Source organism: Orycteropus afer, unplaced genomic scaffold (assembly GCF_000298275.1).
Source record: "Orycteropus afer afer isolate SDZICR_OR568_19922 unplaced genomic scaffold, OryAfe1.0 scaffold00188, whole genome shotgun sequence".
In the NCBI taxonomy this organism is placed as follows: domain Eukaryota; kingdom Metazoa; phylum Chordata; class Mammalia; order Tubulidentata; family Orycteropodidae; genus Orycteropus; species Orycteropus afer.
In genome coordinates, this window is record NW_006921775.1 from 291,901 (window position 1) to 312,038 (window position 20,138).

General features: G+C 41.4%; 1 protein-coding gene across 1 annotated transcript; it reads right to left on the reverse strand.

Annotated features, from left to right (window-relative positions):
• Positions 1 to 7,978: 7,978 nt before the first annotated feature.
• Positions 7,979 to 17,383, reverse strand: A4GNT (alpha-1,4-N-acetylglucosaminyltransferase). The gene is made up of 2 exons (XM_007947493.1): positions 16,973 to 17,383; positions 7,979 to 8,545 (listed from the first exon to the last, which is right to left on the reverse strand). Exons 1-2 carry the CDS (start codon positions 17,381 to 17,383, stop codon positions 7,979 to 7,981), a joined length of 978 nt encoding a protein of 325 aa, XP_007945684.1.
• Between the last annotated feature and the right edge of the window lie 2,755 nt (positions 17,384 to 20,138).

Consider the following 20,138-nt stretch of genomic DNA (forward strand, 5'->3'; position numbering starts at 1 on the left):
AGAACCAGTAGCTTGTAGCCTGGGGTCTCTGGTGCCTTCTGCTGCCAAGACAGTCCCCCAGGGAGGGGTGGAGTCTCTTCTCAGCCTCCCTGGATGGAATTATTTTTGAGTCTGTTAGAGATGGAGGATAGGCGGAGGGACGAGGTAATACCGCCTTTAATCCGTTAGGAAAATCCAGGATCCAAGTTAATGGCTCCCTGCCCTAGCTGGAAAGCTAGGCTCTGTGAGCCCAGGGAGACTGGACGTACCACTGTCTTACATACACAGAAACACATACACAACACCCATAGCCCGTGTTACGAGCGCTGATCTGCTGTAAACTGTGGTAGCTGCAGCCTCTGAGGCAGACAGCCCTGCCCACCTGCTCTAGACCTTGGCTTCTGACCAGGCCCCACACTAGGAGCGTCCTCTGGGGGTGGCCTAGGTGGATCAGAAACAGGCACCCCCTCCTCTCCATGCCACCTTCTGGTCTGTCTTGAGGATCTGGGCTGGGAAACCCAGGAGCAAAAAACTTTTCCTCTCCTATTAACAGTCCCTGACTCCTTCATATAGCCAGTCATTCTAACCTCACTTTGCTAAGCCTGAGATTTCTAGGGAATACTTTTTTTCCTCTTTTTTTTTTTTTTTTTTAAGAGTTTATCTTACATTCAACATTACGTGTACATTTAGTTTCATTCCCTATTTACTATGTCCAACCAACCCTAACCCAGTCTCCTCACCTCCCTGCCCTGTAACCCTCCCCCTGTGCCCCCTCATTTTTATGCACTCCTGTTTGTCTTGCATTTCCTCAGTATGAATGTTGCCCTTCTGGTGCCCCGTGGTCTATTGCTCTGAGGGATGTATTACCATAAAGTACGTGGTGCATCATCCTGGGTTGAGTGGTCTGTGTATACATCTTGTTAACTATTGGGCTGAGAGTCAGCCCCTGGGAGCATGTTTTATTCCAGGTGCAGAATGTATTCCAGGGTCATAGTACTGAGGGTCTCACCAGATTTTATCTGACCAGTAATTCTGGTCATTATTGAGTTTTTGGATTTTGTTCCACATTTGCCCTCCCACTCTCTCCAGGATCTCCAGATTTGATCCTTTCCTGAGTGGTTGGCATTGGTAGCCCGGCACCATCTAGTTTTTCTGGTCTTGAGGGCCATCGTGTTCTAGGGCTGATTGCTTCTAAGGGCTCTTGGTTTTTTGTTGTTGTTGTTCGTCTTCACTTCCGTGTTTCTCCAAAACTCACTGCTGTGGAGTCGGGTCCAACTCATAGAGACCCCTCCTTGGGTTTCTGAGGCAGTATCACTACAGAAATAGATTGCCCAATCTTCCTTCTGAGAAGTGGCTGGTGGGTTTGAACCACCAGCTTTGTGGTTAGTAGTCAAATGCCTTAGGTGATTAGAGCTCCCAAATCAAAAGTGGCTGGGGAAATGGGGCACCAGGACCAAATAAGGATGTCTGTGAGCCATCTACTTGTTTCTCCTCTCCTCTCCTGGTCAGGGCACCCTTTTCACCCCAGAGCTCCTGCCCCTACTAGAGTAGAGGGAAGATCCTGGGCTTTGGAGTCAAAGGCGCAAAGACCTCTACTGGTTAGTATGATCTTGGGAAAGTTACCTAACCTCTCTGAACTTCAGTTTATTTTTCCCATTTTACAGATGAGAAAACTTCAGTTTATTTTCTTATCTGTAAAATGGAAACAATAAACTCTACCTAGAGTTGTTGTGAGAACCATTAGCTAATGTGAGGTCACCATGAGTTGATTCACTGGCTGGCAACTAACAACAATCCCTAGGCTTAGACCAGGGTCAGGCAGTCGGTGATATATCCTCCTGAGTTCAGTCAAGTGTGAAATCTGTGGGGGCTTGGGGCATTTGCATCTTGGGACTTCCTTCCCTATCCCTGAGATTTGTAAAAAGTAGCTCTGGGGTTACCTGTGTATGTCTATGTGTCCTTTTCATCAGTCTCAATTCCCCCATCTGTAAATACCTGTAAAAAATGCAGGGCTATTGTGGGAAAGCAGACTTGGCATGCACCCAGGTCCACCTTGTCAGTAATGCCAAAAGCCAAAGACCTCCCATGCATGGAAGCTTCATACCTTTTCCTTAATAGCCCACAATTCAATATTCAATACAGTGAAAAGTTACTGACTGCCTACTATGTGCCAAGCTCTGTTTTAGGTGCCTGTAGATACAAAGAGCATATACAGAGCTAGATCGCTTAGACAGCACTAGGAAGGAAGGACAGCAGGAAAGCTGTAGCCTTCCTTCACCCCTGCCTCAGCACACACAAGATTTGGCAGCCACCAGCAGAGGCTGTTGTTGTTGTTATGTGCGGTCAAATCAGACCCGACTCATAGCGACCCCTCCTTGGGTTTCGGAGGCAGTATCACTATGGAAGTAGATTGCCCAACCTTCCTTCGAGGAGTGGCTGGTGGGTTTGAACCACCAGCCTTCTGGTTAGCAGTCAAATGCCTTAGGCACTATGCTACCAGAGCTCCTTCAGCAGAGGCAGGTATGTATATTCCATGACCCAAGAATAGGGCAAAGGAGATTGGCCATAGGGGCTAGTCCAGGGAGTCCTGTCACCCTGAGCAAGTGAGCCATAACTGCTGGGTAAGAGGGTAAATCTTGTTGCCATCAAGTTGGCTTAAGAACAAACCATTTGCTCCATTTCCTCAGTGGAAGAGCAGGAGGGTCTATTCTCAACATCTAAGGTTTCCACCTTGCCCTGTAGTCCCTCAGGCTTTCCTCAGCCTAGTAGTAGACCCTTTTCCTGTGATGTACCTCAAACACTGTCAAAACTGGTCTCTTCCCCACTTTTAGGGATGTGTCAGGAAGCAGTGAGGCACAGTTGGTTGAAGGTGGACTTTAGACTCTTGGCAGCCCACATAGTAAGAGTGCCCTCTACTGCCAACAGCTGGCATCACACTCAGAAGCTGGCTCCAGGTCCCACTTATCCTGAGGAGAGCATCTGACATATATGGGACAGGCTCTCCCAATGCTGAGATGATGGCAACTAGAGGTCCTCTGGTAGCATAGTGCCTAAGGCACTTGACTGCTAACCAGAAGGCTGGCGGTTCAAACCCACCAGCCACTCCTCGGAAGGAAGATGGGGCAATCTACTTCCGTAGTGATACTACTTCGGAAACCCAAGGAGGGGTCGTTACGAGTCAGGTCTGACTTGACGGCACATAACAACAACAACAGAGGTCCTTGAGGTGATTTTAGGTCTAAGGTATATTGTTAGCTTTTCACAATGTTGTTGTGTAGATAGACAGGTATGCAGTCAGATGGAGGATTTTACATTAAAATCTGGTTTGCTGGTTTCTCTTGGAAAATCTGGTGATCTGTCAACTCTCACATGTCTAGAATTGGCTGGAGCTGAGGGGAACCTCTTCCTTAGGCAGAGCCAGCACTCTAGGCAGTTACCTGACAAGATCACTTTGAAGGAGATCTGTGCATTTGCAGAAAAGATCTCCTTTCTCAGGGAAGAGGTCTCCTCTCCTACAAAATGAAAATACTGAGCCAGAATTAGTTTAACCAGGATCCACTCACTGAGTCTAGAAACAAACCTAAAGTGTGGCCGGTTGGTTGTGATCTGCCCACTCATTGGCTCTCAGCAATGAGGCAGATCTGGAAAGAGCTGTCCTAGTGACTTCCTGCCAGGGGCAGGAAGCCTTTTGCTGAAATGCCCTTTGGCAGTTTGATGAAGCCCCAGACTCATTCTCCGATTGTTTTTAAATCCACAAAATAAAATACAGAGAACACCAATATGTTGAAAATACAGCTATCAAAATATTGCAAAACAAATTTGTCATATAGTAATATTTTTACTTCTCTATGGGAGCTCTGGTAGCATAGTGGCTAAGACACTTGACTGCTAACCAGAAGGCTGGCAGTTCAAATCCACCAGCCACTCCTGGGAAGAAAGATGGGGCAATCTGCTTCCAGAGTGATACTGCCTCAGAAACCCAAGGAGGGGTTACTATGAGTCGGTTCCGACTCGACGGCACATAACAACAACAACATTAATACAGCAACTAGCAGGATCTAGCATCTGAGCTAATAGTGGAGTGTAAACAATATTTTAAAACATCTTCAATAGCAAAATGTGATATGAAAATACTTGTGATTTTTAACAATGGCAAAGTCACAAGTACTGATATATGAATATGGTTTGTGGCCTCTATTCATAATTAAAGGAAATGATAAGTTTTAATTGACAATGAAAATAAAGATGTAAATTGCCAGGCCCCTACAATCTATTCAGAGACCCCCAAGTTAAGAATTCTTACCCCAGTACCACCCAAGAGAGCACATTAACTTTGCTACTTGGGTGTAGGGGTGCACCTAAGATTTCAAGGCCCTAGCAGTTCCCCTGAGTCAGGGAGTTGGACTTTTATATTGTGAAGAGGGGGCATGGAAGTGCATATGAAACCCAAAAGTCATGGCCAAAGACTGACAAGTTGAATTGCATATTTAATATTATATTTTAAAAATTACATGTGTTGAAAAACATAACAAATGAGGTTAAAAGCAAAGAACAGAATGAAAAACTTACAACATAATAATTTGCTGTAGCATTGGATGTTCTATTAAAATTAGAGTCAACTTAAATGTCCACCCATTTGGTATTGATTAACTTCTTGTTGTTTGCAGTCAAGTCAGCCCCGACTCATAGCGACCCCTCCTTGGGTTTCCGAGGCAGTATCACTACGGAAGTAGGATTGCCCATTGATTAACTAGATTATAGTATATCCTACAGTGAAACACTATGCAACCATTTTTTTTTTTTTTTTTTTGTCTGCAATACCTTCACCTTCATACATTCTTTTTTCTTTTCTTTTCTCTTTTTGAAATTGTGATTTGGGTGAAAGTTCACAGAGCACATTGGTTTTCCATCCAACAATCCATAAGCACTGTTTTGTGACATTCACTGCAATCCCCAGAATGCAACAGCATTCTTCCCACTTCCTCCCCGCACCCACTCCTTCCTTTCATCCTTCCTTCTTATCCCCTTCCTCCTTTCCTAGCTGTATCTGTGGGTAGATGCTGCCATCTTGATCTCATATGGTTAATTGTAATGAATATGCAACCATTTTAAAGAACTAAATTATATCCAGGTGTGCTAATGAAAAAAGTGTGCCCACTTTATTATTGAAGTGAAAAGCAACTTACATAAAAAATGTGTATCCCATGATTCCATATGAATGGGAAGAGTGACATTCAAAGCATTTAGCAACTAGTCTGGCACAGGTATCAACCAATCAGCACTGAAGGTGGCCTTAGTCTAGAGCAGGAAAGTAAATCACCCTTTAGTTGCTGCATTTGAGGTTCTAGGAGAAGAGCCAGGACAGACAAGGTGGTAGTGGGGGGCACTCGGAAGGCTTGTGGTCCACACTTCTTACCAAAAAGCAGGAGTACATATACAGAGAAAAAATAACAGACATATGCCAACCTTGACAGTGGTACAAAAGGCACTTTCACTTTTTACTCCATATAATCCTGTTTGAATTCTAAGAATAAGTGTGGGATTTGAAATAAAAATGTTAATACAGGACAAAACAAGAGCATGAGTCTATTTGCAAAATGTAGCATGCCATAAACATTGCATAGACTCAGAAGGACAGAAGGAATTGCAGGTTCATCTTGTCCCCAGAACTCCACATTTCTTACTTCACTACTCTTATTTCTTTGCCCAATCCCCATTACCACCATGTCTTGAAATATTTTTTTCTACTAAAAAAACTATATTTATTAAGTAAGATGTTATTATTTCTAGATTTTATTAATCAAAAACATATTTTACTGACAGGTACAGCCCCCAACAAACATCAGACTATCATTATTGTCACAGTGATTTCATATAATCACAGCCCAGCATAAAGAAACATGGCATTCAAGTTGATCCCATCAGAAGAAAATTCACGTATTTTTGAAATATTGGAAATATTTCTAATAAAACCACTTAAAAACCCTAGTGGTGGGAACTGTTGGTTGAAGAACCATTTGTCATTCGTTCTCCAGATGTGGAAATGCAATCCAGTGCATCTGACCGTTCCCCTCCTTATGAGGACTGCCTTTAGAATCCTCTCCTGTGGAGATAGTTCATGTTTTGGTTACCTAGTGATGCTCTAACAGAGATATACCACAAATGGGATGACTTTAACAAGCAGGAGTTTATTCTCTTATAGTTTGGAGGCCGTAAGTCTGAGTTCAAAGTGCCAGGCTCTAGGGGCTAGATGAAACCCCCTTGAACTTGGGCTTCAGCTCTGCCTCCTGCTCCCAGTCCACTGGAAAACAAAAAAGCTGGAGGGGTTTCCTCACTCAGGCAGCTGCTGGCTGTAGAGGCTGACAAGCCCAAGGTTGACAAGCAAAAAGGCACAGTCCCGATGTTACCAAACAACACAGCTGGCCACTAATTCAAGTCCATTGAAAGTCCCAAGATCGGCAGGGCATAGCAGGCTGTTGAACAAAGACTTGGCTACATGCAGGGTTCAAGCATGCCAAAAGGCTGGACACCATTCCCAAGTTGTTTCTTATATACGGGAAGCAGACCCCATCACTAAAGCAGCTACTCAGCTGCTCGTAGAAGATTCCACAGTGGAGCTGATTGCCAGTCTCATATGGGGAATAACTACCTCCAGCTGCCCAGCCACTCAACCAGGCCCAGCCAAGTTGACAACAACCTTAACTGCCACATCAGGAAAGCTGAAAACCAGCAGGGGTCCCAGGGCACAACTCAGAGGACAGCTGAGGGGGCTGGCAGCAGGCTTCTGAGTGTGACCACAATGTCAAGTATCCTAGAGGCAAGAGCAAGTAGCTGGGGATAAATGAAGCCAGGGCAGAGACACAACTTGTGAGCCTTCTTTAATAAGACTGTCAGAAAAATAATTCTCAATGAGGAAGACATCAGTATGCCAAGAGATGGATGAATGTTGTTTGAAAATGCATCATCATTTTATATTTGGAGAAAAATACATTTTTTTTTTTCCCATAAAGCAAAGTACCAAAACTGTAGAAACTCTTGGTTTATCTCATGGAAAGAAGTAAAGTTTTATGTGAATCATGGTTTTTTTTTCAAAGTTTGAGTTTATAGTTTGCTTTCATGAGCCAATTGGAATAGAACAGATATGTGTGCATATTGGAAAAGGGTAGGGTAAGGAATAATAGACACCCAGAGGAGAGGAGCAGTCTATCCCAGGGGCATTTGGCCAGTTACTAGAAGGTAAGTGTTGGGAACCTTCTCATCTTAATCCAGCTATATTTTTAGTACCTAAAATAGTGGTTGGCACACAGGAGGGCTTTATTAATATTTACTGAATGAATGAATGTCAAAATCAGGACTGGAAATTAAGTCTTTATTTTTTTCCAGTCAGTGCTCTAACAGGTCCTGGAATTAATCTCAGAGTAGTAAATAGAACATAGAGCAAAATCGTTAGGGGCTTATCCAAGCATCCATTTGCTCTTCCTCCTTCAATTTCCCAGCATCTCTTGCAGCTACATTCTGGACAGTGAGATGTAAGGAGAAGCATTATATGGTACTTCCAACAAGGGAGTGTGCCTTTCTTCCTCCCCTCAACCTGTAGCCTGGAATGCACACATGATGAGATGGAGGTCAAGCAGTCAACAGGGACCATAGATCATGGACACTAAGGATAACATGCAGAAAGATGCAAAAAGCCTGGGTCCCACATGCCTGCAGGGTCACCATGCCAGCCCTGACTTGTCTGCCTTCAGACTTCTTTAAATGAGATAAAATATGCCTCTAAGTTTTATAAGCTACTGTTCTTCGGAATTTCTCTATTATAGGCAAGAAATCTAATCCTAACAGATATGTGGTAAGCCCCTAGCTCCCCAGGAAAAGTGGAGATCAAGTGAAAGTGTGGCACTCCAGGCAGTGTCCATTTCCATGCTATCACAGCAGCAGCCCAGCATAGAGTCTATTTGTTGCCTGAACCCAGGTTCCCAGTCACCAACTGCTCTGGGCCTTAAATCAGATCTCTGTAAGTCCTGGGACAGTGCTTGCGGTAGAGATTTTCCACCAATGTGTTGCTTCCTCTAACCACGGCCCTCCTCTCCTTGTTCATGTAATTCCACAAATGGAGGGCATAGGAGTCATTGAAGCTTGGTTCTGTGTCCCATACAGCATAGTAGCGCCTCCACTCTGGGTAGGAGATGGGGTAAAATCTCTGGGGGTGTAGGAAGGACATGTTCATACACCTGAGGTCACTCACCTCCTGGAAGTCTCTAAGTTTGCACCACAACTTCAACATCCTTGTCATCAAATTGGGGCCCTGGTTGCCCCAAATGTCTGCATTGTAGTGTTCAACAAAGTTTTCCATGCAAGCCCACAGGAAGGGGTGGTGTGGGAGAAACCCAAACACCCCATTACTAGAGTCCTGAGAGGCCTGTGCAGCCAAAAAGTTCTCCTCAGGGATGGGCCTGATGGAGATGACATCGGTGTCCATGTAGATGCCACCATATTTCCAGATGATGGCAAGGCGGGATGCATCGGAGCTGACGTGGAGCCAGTTTCTCTCTGCGCTGCTGTTGATCTGCAGGAGCAGGTAGAAATCAGGCCCCAAGTAGCAGGGGCGGGGGGGGGCGGAGTGAGTGTCACAGGAGGAGGCTGGGCCCAGGGCAGCTTGGGGGAAAGCAAGCCAGTTCCCCAAAACTCTTTGCCAAAAGCCTAGTTTTGCAAATGTACCAAACTTGCCTCCATTCCAAAAACTTGCCTTTAAATAAAAGGTTACAGCGATCAATATTGGTGGGAAGATTTCAGCAACTTGTAAGGACTTCATGATACGGGCGGGGGGTGGGGGGAGTGCAGAATTAAGCAGTGGAAACGTAAGAAGAAACCCAGAAGGGATTTCATAATGAACAGTATGAGTCATTTTTCAATGTGGGTGTAAAACAGCTATAAAACATGAAAGTGTAAAGGATCAAAAAAAAGTTCTAAAAATGATTCTTTTAAAAAGCTCTACTACTATAGGAAAAATCAATATGTATGCTATTTGAGAAATCAGTAAAAGAATATGAAAATGTTTGCATGGATGCCTTCACTCATTTCTTAATGTTTTAAATAATACTTACTGAGGGCTGGTGTACTATGTGCCACTCCTTGGAAGGAAGATAGGGCGATCTACTTCTGTAGAGATATCGCCTCAGAAACCTAAGTAGGGGTCACTATGAGTTGGATCCTACTCCATTGGCAGTGAGTTTAGTTTTGAATACTATGTGCCAAACTCTGTTATAACTGCTAGGAGTACTGCAGTGAATAAAGATTTCTACTGCAAAAAGACAGACAATAAACAGATAAATATATAATCTGTTGGGCACTAGTAGGGAGTATAAAAGGGGAAAAAAAAAAAAGTGGCAGGGTTATAACAGGGGAAAACTGAAGCACTATCTCATATAGGATTCCAGTAAGGGCCACTTGAACAGAAACTTGAATGTACTGGGTGGGTGAACCCTACAGATATCTGGGAGAAGGGTGATTTAAGCAGAGGGAACAGTAAGAGGGGGGCCCCTGAGGCAGCAGCATGCTTGCTCTGCAGGAACAGGAAGGAGGTAGTGTGGCCACAGCAGATTATAGAAGGAGAGGGGTAGGACTCGAGATCACAGAGGTGTGAGGGTAGGGTGAGAGGACAGATCATGTAGGCAGGGTAAGGATTTTAAAATTATTTAGAAGGTTTGGAAGAAAGGAGTGATGTGATCTGAATTAGTCTCCAAAGGGTCACTCTGGTTACCATGTGAGAAATAGTTTTTTTTTTGGAGGGGAGGGGACAATGAGGGGCAAAGGCAGAGGCCAGTTAGAAGGTGTTGAAAGAATTCAGGCAAGAAATGATGGTGGTTTGGACCAGGGTGATAAAAATGGAGGGAAGAGGAGAGGTCAGATTCTGGGTACATGCTAAAGAAAGAGCTAGTCAGGATTTGCTGATGGACTGGATGCAGGGTGAGACAGAGAGAGGAGTCAAGGATGACAGCAAATACAAAATGTGAGCAAACAGGAAATGACTTTTAAAATCACTCTAAATGGCCATGTTCCTCTATGGAATGCTAAAATTTTGAATACAGAAAAGAAAATATATTCTTCAGAGCTCATACACTGATTAAAAAATTAAATATTAACCCTTGATTTTGACAATATAAAGCATTCTTTAACATTCTACTATAAAGCCAAATAAAAGAAGGCTTTGCAGAAATCTTCACACAAGTTGTTAAAAAATCATCACAGTCTATACAACTGCTGACAACCTCATGAATAACACTTATCAGGAACTGTGTCAAGCCCTTTAAAATCTATACAAATCTTCAGAGATAAGTTCCTCTTATTTTTTACATGAAAAATTAGAAGGACTAAGAAGTTCAGTTATGTGCTCTAGGAAAGAAAAGCAGAGGCAAAATTTGAACCCCGGCACTCTGGGTTCAGACAGGCAGTCTGGAGACCCACTCAAGCAAAAGAAATAAACAAGTAAATTTGTAAATAAGTCAATTTGATTATTTGATAAGTTGGTGATTGTTAGTGAATAGACACAGAGCCACTGGGCAATTGAATACCAAAATCTTCACAGAACCAGAGGAAGAAGTCTACCTCTATGTGAGCATTGAACTAATGTCAGCCTAAAATACATGAGCTCCAGCAGTGGTGAGTATGAGTACAGAAAGGGATTTCAGGTTCTGGCTTCTAAGAGTACAGTTTGTCCCATTCCCACCTCACTCCCATAGTAATATCCTTGAGCATCTTCAAGGTCTACACTTGTCCAATTGAGGTCATCAGCAAATGATGGCACATTGGGTCCTATGGTGGCCTAATGGAAACAGAACATGCCATAGCCCAGCACCGTAAGGGTATAGTGATGTGGTTGCTGTAGGTGCATACCTGGCATGATATCATGCAGCTCAGATGTAGGAGATACTTAAGGGTTCTGCATCCCAACATCCATGGAAAAGGGTGTACCTTGCTCCTAAAATCCAACCCAGTAAAACTGAGGCCCAGCTTAGAGCAACACAAATGGTGCTCTATGAAATATTAGTTTCAAGAAAATATTTATGAGTTATGAGGGAGAGTTCCATACTCAAATAAGTTTGAAAAAAATGCTGGGTTAAACCAAGTTAAAGTTTCTTTAGTTCAACACTAAATAGAGCTTTTAATATGCTCATATACGTAGTTAGTCTGTAAGGAAAGGAAGTAGCATACAGCATCTCCCAAACTAATTTGATTAGAGATTTCTTTTTCCAAGGAGCAAAACACAATTTAGGTAATGTTACTCTAGCCTAGGTTTTGGGAAACATGGCCTGAGGGCTGGCAGCTTCCTATTTTTATACAGTCTTGGTGCAGTTAACTAGCTCAGCCTAAAGGTTAGAAGTTCAAGTCCAACCAGAGCCAACTCTGAATCTACTTCCAGAAACTCAGCCATTGAAAACCCTATAGAGCAAAGTTCTACTCTGACACACATTGGTTTTCCATAAGTCACAATCAACTCAATGGCAGCTGGTTGGGTTGTTTGGTTTTGGAGAACGGCTCTAGCAGGCTATCACTGTGAGCCTTAGAGAACAAGCCTGTGCTTCCCCTTCCATCTGGAACATCCACACTCCCAATTCCTGCCTCCTTGGCCAGCAGCCTACCTTGCTGCTGCTGCCCAGAGCCATGCTGGTCACCACTTACATGTTGGAGACTCTGATGTTGGCAATTTCTGGGGAACAAATGGTGGAATCTTAAACCAGTGAGTCATGCCACCAATGGCCAGCTCCCAATTTGGGGATTCCAGGCTCTGTAGACTCAACATGATCTCCGGGAGGTGAAACTGGCTCCCTTGGGATCTAGAGCTCACTGGGGCCAAATGAAATGAACCATGGAGTGAACCAACCACCCTCTACCTGTCTGGTCCCTGAGGCCCTTTCCCACCCCTGTAGGCGTGCCTTAGTCCAGAAAATGTCTCCAGTTTACAGCAACTAGGGACAAAGTGTGTGCCCACCATCGGGGCAGACTATCTATCTCGTCCCCAGGCAAATGAGGAGGGGTAGGGCAGGAGTTTTCTTTCTTATTATAGTACTTTACTGTAGTAGGTTAAATAATGGCCACCCAAAGATTTCAATAGGAGCTTTAATATCACTGTGGTTAAAAGCATTGGGCTACTAACCAAATAGTCAGAAGTTCAAACCTACCAGTTGCTCCGCAGGAGAAAGATGAAGCAGTATGCTTCTGTCAAGATTTGCAGCCTTGGAAATGCCATGGGGCAGTTCTACTCTGTCCTATCAGGTCCCTTTGAGTTGAAATTCACTCTATGGCAGTGGGTTTTGATTTTGGAAAGATTTCAGGTTCTAATCTCTGGAACCTGCAAATGTTACCTTATATGGGAGAAAGGTTTTACAGGTATGATTAAGTTAAAGATCTTGAGATAGGGAGATTTTTCCTAGATTATCCAGGTGAGCTCTAAATGTCATCACAAGTAACTTTTTAAGTGAGACACAGAGGGAGATTTCATACAGTAGAGAAAGGGATGTGAAGACTGAGGCAGAGTTTGGAGTGATAGGCTACAAGCCAAGGAATGCCAACAGCCAACTTAAAGCAAGGTGGAGGAATAGGCAAGGAATGCCAGCAGCCACCAGCATCTGGAAAAGGCAAGAAACCAGTTCTTCAGCAGGAACACAGACTTGCAGGACACCACCTGAGACTAATTTGGGACTTCTAGCCTCCAGAACTGTGAGAGAATAACTTTCTTTTGTGCTAATTCACCAAGTTTGTGGTAATTTGTTACAGCAGTCGCAGAAAACTAACACAAGTACCTACATAATATCCTCAGTTTTGCTTCTTGGCATGAAATCTAAAATACTTACTTTTTACAGAGGAAAAGTTTGCTGACCTTTTATCTCACTTATGATTAGAATTTAGATAGGTCTTTATATGGTAACCAAATAGTAATATTTTGATGTCAACGTTTAAGTTACTTTTTGGGTTTTTAAATAATTTTATTTGTAAAATTAGCATAGTCTCATCACTAAAATTCACATCTAATCCAACCATACTAAAACATCTACTATTATCATGTATTGTGTATTTTCTTCCAGTCTTTTTTTTTTCCCTATAAAATTATGTGTGGGGGTTGCATAGCTGAAATCATTATGATTATTATAATTACATTATAATGTAAGGGTTATGTTTGTAGTCTTCATAAAATGTCATATTTAAAGCCTATATAGTTTATAGAGTAATCATTGAGTGCTTGTACTATAATTTCCTTAAGTCATGCTTGATTGTGGGTTCTCTGAGAGAGATATTTAATTGAAATATTATTTCCTTATTATGTTATGCTACTAGGATGAAGATTACAAAATTCTTACAAGCTCCAGGAGTTTCTTGATCTTATTTTAATGCAATCCAATCTCATATAGCAGCACTCCACCTGATCCTTCATGCATTTTCTATTTTCATCATTTTCAAGTTAAATATTTTCTGTTTTCCCCCGGAGATGGAAAAAAGAAAAGATAGGTTTAAAAATGATAGTGAAAAATAAGTAATCTATTCACCTAAAAAAGATACAGAAACTCATCCAATTAAAGATAGTCTCTAAAAGAACCTATGTCTTAAAGGAAAAAAAAAACAAAAAACTGGAAGCAAAAGACACCAGAAACAAAAGATAAGCCTAACTTAAGTCTTTCCTCTTTCCTAGTTACCTGATTAAAGACTCAACATGGTAGAAAAAGGACCAGACAAGAATCAAAGGATTTCACTACTACATACACAGTACTGCACTGTCAGTAACAACAAACACTAGCCTATGGGTGGGTACAAAGGCAGACAGGTGAGAAGATCAGGGGATCATAGGCAAATGGGAATATGCCCAAGACCATGGATAGATTTGGCTGATGATATTTCTACATGTGTATTTGTGCTACAAAAGTATCCATGTACATTATAGAACTAATGGGACAAGATTGGCGTAGCTCCTTAGCCACAACCAGACACCTTGAGGGAGTAAGTCATTGGGCCTGCATGCTTGGGACCATGGTCTCAGGGGACATTAAGCTCAATTGGCACAACACAGTACATAAAAATATTGTTCTAGAACTTCTGGTAAGATGGCAGATTAGGTAGACAAGCTACACAGACCCTCTTCAACAAAGAAATGAGAAACCAATTGGCAGAGATACAGAAGATAATCCTGGAGCCCTGAGCTTTGAAAGGAACAATACAGAAGTGGATTAGGCACCAACTAGTAGAAAAACCTGAATGAAAAAAGTGAAAAGTGAGTACAGAGACAGGGCCATAGACTGTCAACTACTCTGATGGCACTGACAGCCTGAATATTTCCAAGTGGTGTTGGGACCTGAGAATTGACCTAAAGATCAGCCCTGGTCACCAAGGGCTGCAGGGATGACTGCGCTGGTAGCTGATGACTAGGAAGAGAAACAGCAAGGAGGTGTGGACTTTCAACTCTCCGGAGGGTGCAGCCATTTTGATTATTTACAAGTGGTGGCCATTTGGGATATTTAAAGTGACCGAGTGTGCAGCTATTTTGAATGTTTACAGTTGGTAGCCATTATGGATATTTAAAGTGACGGCATGCTCATTCAGATTCTAGGGACCTAAGAATAGGCTCCATTTGCCAAGGATGTCAGGGACATACGGGAGCCTGACAATGGGAAAGGAGACAAGTGATGAGTGTATAAGTGCTGTCAACTAGTGAATAGAGGAGCACAGTACCCTGCTTACATAGATAACATTCAAACAAAACAAAGAAAACAAAAATTGTGGTCAAGTCATTCCAATATACAATCATCAATTAAATATAAACACAAAAATGTCACAATGTCCTGGAGACAATAGAGCATCAGAGTCCACACAAACAAGCAAGATAAAGCAGGAGAAACAAGGGACCAGGATACAGACGTAAAACACATCCCTGAGGAAAAAGCAGCATTGGAATTCCCTTATAAGGAATTCAAAAGAATTATCTTTAGATACCTTCAAAGGATTGAGAGACAGACCAAAGAAAACACAGAAAAAACCTTACAAGAATTTTGGAAGAAAATACAAGAACAAAATGACAAAATAAATGAAAAATTAGAAATGATACAAAATTTACAGACAGAAATCCAGAAGATTAATACTAAATTTTCAGAAACAGATAACACATCGAATGGGCAAAGGAGTATAATTGAATCAGTGGAAGAAAGAATTAGTGAGATTGAAGACAAATACCTCAATACTTCTTTGGAAAGGGATCAATCAGAAAAAAGATCAAAACAAAGTGAAGAAAGTCTAAGGTTCTTGTGGGATACCATCAAAAGGAATAACCTACATGCAATTGGAATTCCAGAACAGGAAAAGACAAATAAAACCACAGAGAAAATTGTCAAAGATTATTGGAAGAGAATTTCCCCAATATGATGAAAGATGAGAATATATCCATTCAAGAAGTCCAACGAACCCCAAACAGGACAGACCCCAAAAGAAAAGCACCAAGACATATCATCAACAAACTCAGTAACCATGGACAAAAAAAGAATCCTGAAAGCAGCACACAAAAAATGAAAAGTTACCCAAAAGGGGCAACCAATAAGACTAAGCTCAGATTTCTCAGCAGAAACCATACAGATGACAAGTCAATGGGATGGTGTTTATAAAACCCTGAAAGAAAAATTTTCCAACCAAGAATTATATACCCAGAAAAATTGTCCCTCAAATATGATGGTGAAATTAGGACATTTCCAGATAAGCAGAAATTAAGGGAATTTGTTAAAACCAGACCCACATTACAAGAGATGCTAAAGGGAGCCCTTTGGACAGAGAAACAACAACAGCAAACAACCACCAACCATTAACACACATGATGACATAACCCAGAAACCAACTCAGTTATGGAAGTATCCAAAGTAAATAAGCCTACAAGATTGTAAACAGGGAACCACAGACATCAATTGAAAAATGAGGACAACTACAAACCAAAAAGAGGGAAAAATTTTGTAGCTACAGAACTTCTAAATGGTAGGGCAGTTGAGACCATTGCAAGATAGAATGGACTGTTCTAAACTTGGGAAGAAAATTATAAATCACAGGGTAACTTCAAAGAAAAATGATAAACCTTCACATCAAAATTAAAAAGAGGACCAGCACAAATAAAAATATTGTTCTACATCCTACTTTGGTGAGTAGTGACTGAGGTCTTAAAAGTTTTCAAGTGGCATCTAAGATGTAACTATTGGTCTCTCCTCCTCCAGAGCAAAGAAGAGTGAAGAAAATCAAAGACATATGGAAACAATTAGTTCAAGGAACTAATGGACCATTGGAACCTCAGCTTTCATGATCCTGAGACCAGAAGAACTAGATGATGCCCGGCTACCAATGCCAACCACTCAGAAAGTAATCAAAATTGGAGATCCTGGGTAAAGTGGGAGGAAAAATATGGAACAAAATTTAAAAACACAAAAATTACCAGAATTACTGGTCCAACAGAGATTGGTGAAACCCCCAAGACTATGGCCCTGTGTGATCCTTCAGGCCTAGAATTAGACTCACATCCATGGATTAGCTGTCAGCCAAACAATAGAAAGGCAGTGAGTGGAACATCCACCCCAGGGAGATGCATCTACTTCTGGCCTTAGACCAGCCAACTGCAAGCGATCAGAAGGGCAGAATTGCATAGAGGGGCATCTAGATAGACAGGAATGCATAGGTAAGAAGGACACAGGGAAGGGGTAGTCACAGGGGGAGATGGGAGGAGAGCTGTTTATTGTTGGGATTGTAACCAGTGCCATGAAGCAAAATGTGTATGAATTGTTTAGAGTAAAATAAAGCTGCTTTGTAAATTTGCACCCAAATCACAATAAAAAATTAAAATAAAAAGGAATCAAAGGGTTTATGTTCTAGTCCCATCTCTGACACTGAGTCCCTTACCCCCAATCTACCCATCTATAAGTTGGACTTGTTTATGTGGCCCCTCCCAATATGGACATTCTAAAATTCCCTAAACACTTACTTGAGTGTACCATGAAAATAGTGGTGTGTCTTCAAACAGCCTTTGCATATCCAAAGGGAAGAGGAAAACATTGTCTATTGCTGAGAGGAGGTAAAAGGCTGGGTGAGTGTCATTTGGGGGCAGCTGTGTGGAATTGTTGAGGGCCTTCATAAAGAATGCCACAGGCTGCTCAGGATAAATCCTGGCAGCTGATTCCACAGCACAGGAGACGAGTGGGGATGGCTCCATTCTTTCTGAGGTCTCCAGGAACACAATGCTGCGTTGGTGGCTCAGGAGGGCTTCTGGCCCCTGCTGGAACTTGTAGGTAGGCAGGCAGGAGAAGAAACAACTGGACTTCAGGGTCAGCTGGTAGAGGAAGCCACAGGCAAGCAGCAGAAAGACTGCCAGGGAAAGCTGAAGCTCCTTCAGCATGTCCATTTCTCTCCTCCAGCCTGTTGCTTAAAATCAACACAATTAATCGAAAACGGACATTTGCAAACCCTGGTGAAGATAGTGCACAAGAAAATAAATTGATACACTAATATCATTTATAAACATAGATTAAAAAAAAAAAAACCTTAAATAAAATCAAGTCTAGCAGTATTTTAAACAATGCATCATAACCAATTAGGGTCTATTTTAGGACTTCAAGAATGATTCAACATAGGGAAATAATTATTTTAGTTAATTGGAAAACTAGTAAGGGACTACATTACCTGAACAGACTAAAGAAGAAAAGCCATATAATAATTGGCTCAATAGATGACCAAAGAAAAGGAGGGAGAGATAAAATATGGCATCCATCCATGATTTTCAAAAGTAAAAGGAAATTTTCTTAAGCTGATAAACTGTCTATCAGAACAGATAGCAATCATTGTACATAATACGAAACTTTTCAAATATCCCCATCAAAGTTAGGAATATGATACAGAAGTTACGATTCGATGCCATTCTGATCATTTTAACTAATGTAATGGAATAAGAGAAAGTGATTTCTGCTACGAACGTTAGAAAGGAAAAGGCAAAATATCACTAGTTGCAGAAAATATAGTCTACCTAGAAAATCCAAAGTAATTTACTTAAAAATTAATAGAACTAGGAAGAAAATTAACTAAGGAGGCTAAAGAGGGCATTAACATACCAAAATCAATTATCAATAATAACCAAGTAAATATGTCATGTTGTTATGTGCCGTCGAGTCATCTCGGACTCATAGCGACCCCTCCTTGGGTTTCCGAGGCAGTATCACTACTGAAGTAAATTGCCCAACCTTCCTTCCGAGGAGTGGCTTGTGGGTTTGAACTTCCAGCCTTCTGGTTAGCAGTCAAGTGCCTTAGGCAATACGCCACCAGAGCTCCCCAAATATGTCATAGATAATAAAAACTTATATCATAATAGCAACAAATGCTTAGAAATAAACCAAATAAAATAAACAAATCCTTTAGAGTCTTTGGGCGGTGCAAACGGTTAACATGTTCTCCTGCTAACCAAAAGATTGGCAGTTTGAATTCACCCAGAATTCATTCAGAAGAAAAGCCTGGTGATCTACTTCTGAAAAAGCAGCTATTGGAAATTTTTTGGAGCACAGTTCTACTCTGACCCACAAGGGGTCGCCACAAATTGGAGTCACCTCAGTGGCAACTGTTTCTTTCTTTCTTTTTTTCTTTTTTTTCCTTCCTAAATTAATATAAAATAATAGGAAATATTTTTGTAGTGCTAACATGTGCCAAAGGAGCTCTAGTAGTGTAGTGGGCAAGACATTCATCTGCTAATCAGGTCAGCAGTTCAAACCTCCAGTTGCTCTGTGGAAGTAAAATGAGGCAATCTGCTTCCATAAAGATTTATAGCCTTCAAAACTCAATGGGGGTCGCTATGAGTGCGAATCAACTCAGTGGCAGTGGGGGGATATGTGTCAAGCAAATGCTAACCAGAAGGTTGGTGGTTCAAACCCACCAGCCACTCCATGGAAGGAAGACTAGGCAATCTACTTCCCTAAAGATTTACTGCCTTGGAAACCCAAAGAGGGTCGCTATGAGTCAGAATTGACTCAACGGCAGTGAGTTTGGTTTTTCACACATTTAATCATAACACTTTGAAGTGGATACTCTTGCCATCCCCATTTTACAGATGAAGAAACTGAGGCACTGAGATGTTAAGCCATTTGACCAAGGTCTCAAGCTACTAAATGATGTTGCCAGTATTCAAACCCTGGCTCCAAAGTCTGTGCTTCTATTCTTCACATGTACCTGCCTCTCTGTATTTTTAATACAAATCCAGTCAAATTTTCATTACAACTTTTACAAAATTTGACATTTCAAAGAGAAAATGCACAAGAAGAGAATAAAAAATATTAAAGAGGTGATAAAAGAACCAATGAGAAGATATGTAGGCTCACCATCAAGGCACACTCTGAGGCTTTACTCATTGAAACAATCAGCATTGGTCCAGAAAGAGATCAATGGATATATGGAATGGGAAAAAGAATCTGGAAGTAGGCCAACATATGTGTATATGGGAATTTAGTATATCATGAAGGTATGGTAAAGGTGGCATTTCAGGTGAGGGAGCAATGAGGAGACTATTCATTAAATCATGTGGGAACAGTTGGCTCTCCATCTGGAGAGGAAATTAAATTAGATCCCTACCTCACAATACATACCAAAATAAAGTGAATTGAAGAGCTAAACACACAAAAGTACTAGAAAAAATAGAGCAGCATACTTTCAAAATTTTAAGACAATAAAGAGAGTTTTAAATTATAGTACATCCATACTATTGAATATTCTGCAGCAATTAGAAAGAATGAAGTAAATCTACACATAATAGCGTGGAATGATCTCCATGAAATATTGTTTAGTAAATGTGTAGCTTGCAAAGTAATATGAACCAATTTATGTTTTTTAGCTATGTAATTTATACATGTACGTATAAGTGTTTGTAGAATTGAAAAAAGATCTGGAAGGTCACACTATTATGAGCATTTGGGAGGCAAAGGGATGAGATGGACTTTTATTTTTCCTCAACATATTTTTTTATTATTTATAAGAAGGTATTCATGATTTAAAGGCATAAAAATTTAAAAAATTAAATCAAAAGTAAGCTAAGTTATTACATACCCAAACCATTTCCAGAATCCTTGGAACACGGAGTAAGCAGCAACTAGTGTGAAAACTGCTGACCCAGAGCC

Excerpts from the sequence above, each read along its gene's own strand:
- A4GNT (XM_007947493.1), bottom strand. The coding sequence starts at position 17,383 with ATGCTGAAGGAGCTTCAGCTTTCCCTGGCAGTCTTTCTGCTGCTTGCC. Across the intron at positions 8,546-16,972 it reads TATTTTCATGGTACACTCAA|ATCAACAGCAGCGCAGAGAG; the intron begins GTAAGTGTTTAG and ends CTGCTCCTGCAG.